This window comes from Homarus americanus, unplaced genomic scaffold (genome assembly GCF_018991925.1).
Source record: "Homarus americanus isolate GMGI-L3 unplaced genomic scaffold, GMGI_Hamer_2.0 scaffold15383, whole genome shotgun sequence".
Taxonomy (NCBI): domain Eukaryota; kingdom Metazoa; phylum Arthropoda; class Malacostraca; order Decapoda; family Nephropidae; genus Homarus; species Homarus americanus.
In genome coordinates this window covers 26,719-28,888 of record NW_024754160.1, presented here as the reverse complement: position 1 = coordinate 28,888, position 2,170 = coordinate 26,719, and the positions used below count along the sequence as shown (strand labels likewise).

Genomic DNA, 2,170 nt, shown 5'->3' with positions numbered 1-2,170 from the left:
GGGGAAGCCCTGCTATGGGGACGAGCCTGCTATGGGGCGAGCTGCTATGGAACAAACCTGCTATGGGATGAAGATCTGCTATGGGACAGACCTGCTGGGACGAGGCTTGCTGGCAGGGCTGACTTGCAATGGGGCGAACCTGCAATGGGGGCAGACTTGCAATGGGGCGAAACTTGCAATGGGGCGGGCTTTGCAATGGGGCAGACTTGCAATGGGGAGCGGAAACTTGCAATGGGGCAGAACTCGCAATGGGGGCAGACTTGCAATGGGGCGGAGCTGCAATGGGGCCAGGCTTGCAATGGGGCAGACTTGCAATGGGGCAGACTTGCAATGGGGCGGACCTGCAATGGGAGACAGACTGCAATGGGGCGGAGCTTGCAATGGGGGCAGGCTTTTGCAATGGGGCGGAACTTGCAATGGGGGCAGACACATGGGGGCGAACTTGCAATGGGGGCAGACTTGCAGAGGGGGCGAACTTTGGCAGGGCGACTTGCAGAGGGCAGGCTTGCAGCAGGGGGCAGACTTGCAAAGGGGCAGACTTGCAGCGGGGCAGACGCAGCAGGGGGAGAGCTTGCAGCAGGGCGGAGCTTGCAGCAGGGCGGAGCTTGCAGGGAGCTTGCAGCAGGGGCGGAGCAGCAGGGGCGGAGCTTGCAGAGGGGCGGAGCTTACAGCAGGGCGGAGGCTTACATCAGGGGCAGACTTGCAGGGGGCGGGCTTGCAGCAGGGGCAGAGCTTGCAACGGGGCAGACACGCGGGGGCAGTTGCAGCAGGGGCAGACACAGCAGGGGCGGAGCACAGCAGGGCAGGCTTGAAACGGGGCGGAGCAGGGGGCAGGCACAGCAGGGCGGAGCACAGCAGGGGCAGACTTGCAACAGGGGGAACTTTGCAGCAGGGGCGAACTTGCAACGGGGCAGACTTGCAACGGGGGCAGACACAGCAGGGGCAGACTTTGCAGCGGGGGCGGAGCTTGCAACAGGGGCGGAGCTTGCAGCAGGGGCGAACTTGCAGCAGGGCAGACACAGCAGGGGCAGGCTTGCAGCAGAGACGGAGGCTTGCAGCAGGGGGTGGAGCTTGCAGTAGGGGCGGACTTGCAGCAGGGGCAGGCACAGCAGGGCGGTTGCAACAGGGGCAGACTTGCAGCAGGGGCAGGCACTGCAGGGGCAGGCACTTTGGGGGCAGGCTTGCAGCAGGGAAAGACTTGCAGCAGGGGGCGGAACTTACAGCAAGGGGCGAAGACTTGCAGTGGGGCAGACTACAATGGGGGCAGACTTACAATGGGGCAGAACTTGCAGTAGGGGCGGATCTTGCAGTAGGGGCAGTCTTGCAGTAGGGGCGAACTTGCAATAGGGGCAGACGGAGCTTGGCAGGGGGGCGGAGAACTTGCAATGGGGCAGACTTGCAGCGGGGGCAGACTTGCAGCAGGGGCAGGCTTGCAATGGGGGCAGACTTGCAATGGGGCGAACTTGCAATGGGGGCAGGCTTGCAGATGGGGGCGATCTCAGGGGGGGCGGAGGCACGTGGGGGGCAGACTTGCAATGGGGGCGGAGCTTGCAATGGGGCGGAGCTTGCAATGGGGGCAAACTTGCAATGGGGCGGAGCTTGCAATGGGGCGAACTTGCAATGGGGGCGGGAACTGCAATGGGGCCAGACTTTGCAATGGGGCAGACTTGCAATGGGGCAGACTTGCAATGGGGGCGAACTTGCATGGGGCAGACTTGCAATGGGGCGGAGCTTACGGCGGGGCGAAGTTGCATAGGGGCAGAATTGCTATGGGGCGAACTTGCAATGGGGCAGGCTGAGGGCTGCTATGGGGCGAAACCTGCTATGGGGGCGAAACCTGCTATGGGGCAACCTGCTATGGGCGAGCCTGCTATGGGGCGAGAGCCTGCTATGGGGCAGGCCTGCTATGGGGCAGGACCTGCTATGGGGCGAGCCTGCTGGGGCAGGAAGCCTGCTATGAGGCGAGCCTGCTATGGGGCGAGCCTGCTATGAGACAGACCTGCATGGGACGAACCTGCTGTGGACGGGCCTGCTATGGGGCGGACCTGCAATGGGACAGCTTACCCAATGGGGCAGACCTGCAATGGAGCGAACTCGCAATGGGGCGAACTCGCAATGGGGCGAACTTCGCAATGGGGCAGGCTTTCGTGGGGCGGACTTCACCAATGGG

At 63.5% G+C, this 2,170-nt stretch overlaps 1 protein-coding gene across 1 annotated transcript; it reads right to left on the bottom strand.

Annotated features, from left to right (window-relative positions):
• Positions 1–57: 57 nt before the first annotated feature.
• On the bottom strand, positions 58–1,706 carry LOC121855697 (proline-rich protein 36-like; the record flags this gene model as incomplete). Its single annotated transcript, XM_042350780.1, has 3 exons — positions 1,222–1,706; positions 688–1,152; positions 58–341 (listed from the first exon to the last, which is right to left on the bottom strand). Coding segments are annotated over exons 1-3 (1,234 nt in total), but the record flags the coding sequence as incomplete, so codon positions are not given.
• Between the last annotated feature and the right edge of the window lie 464 nt (positions 1,707–2,170).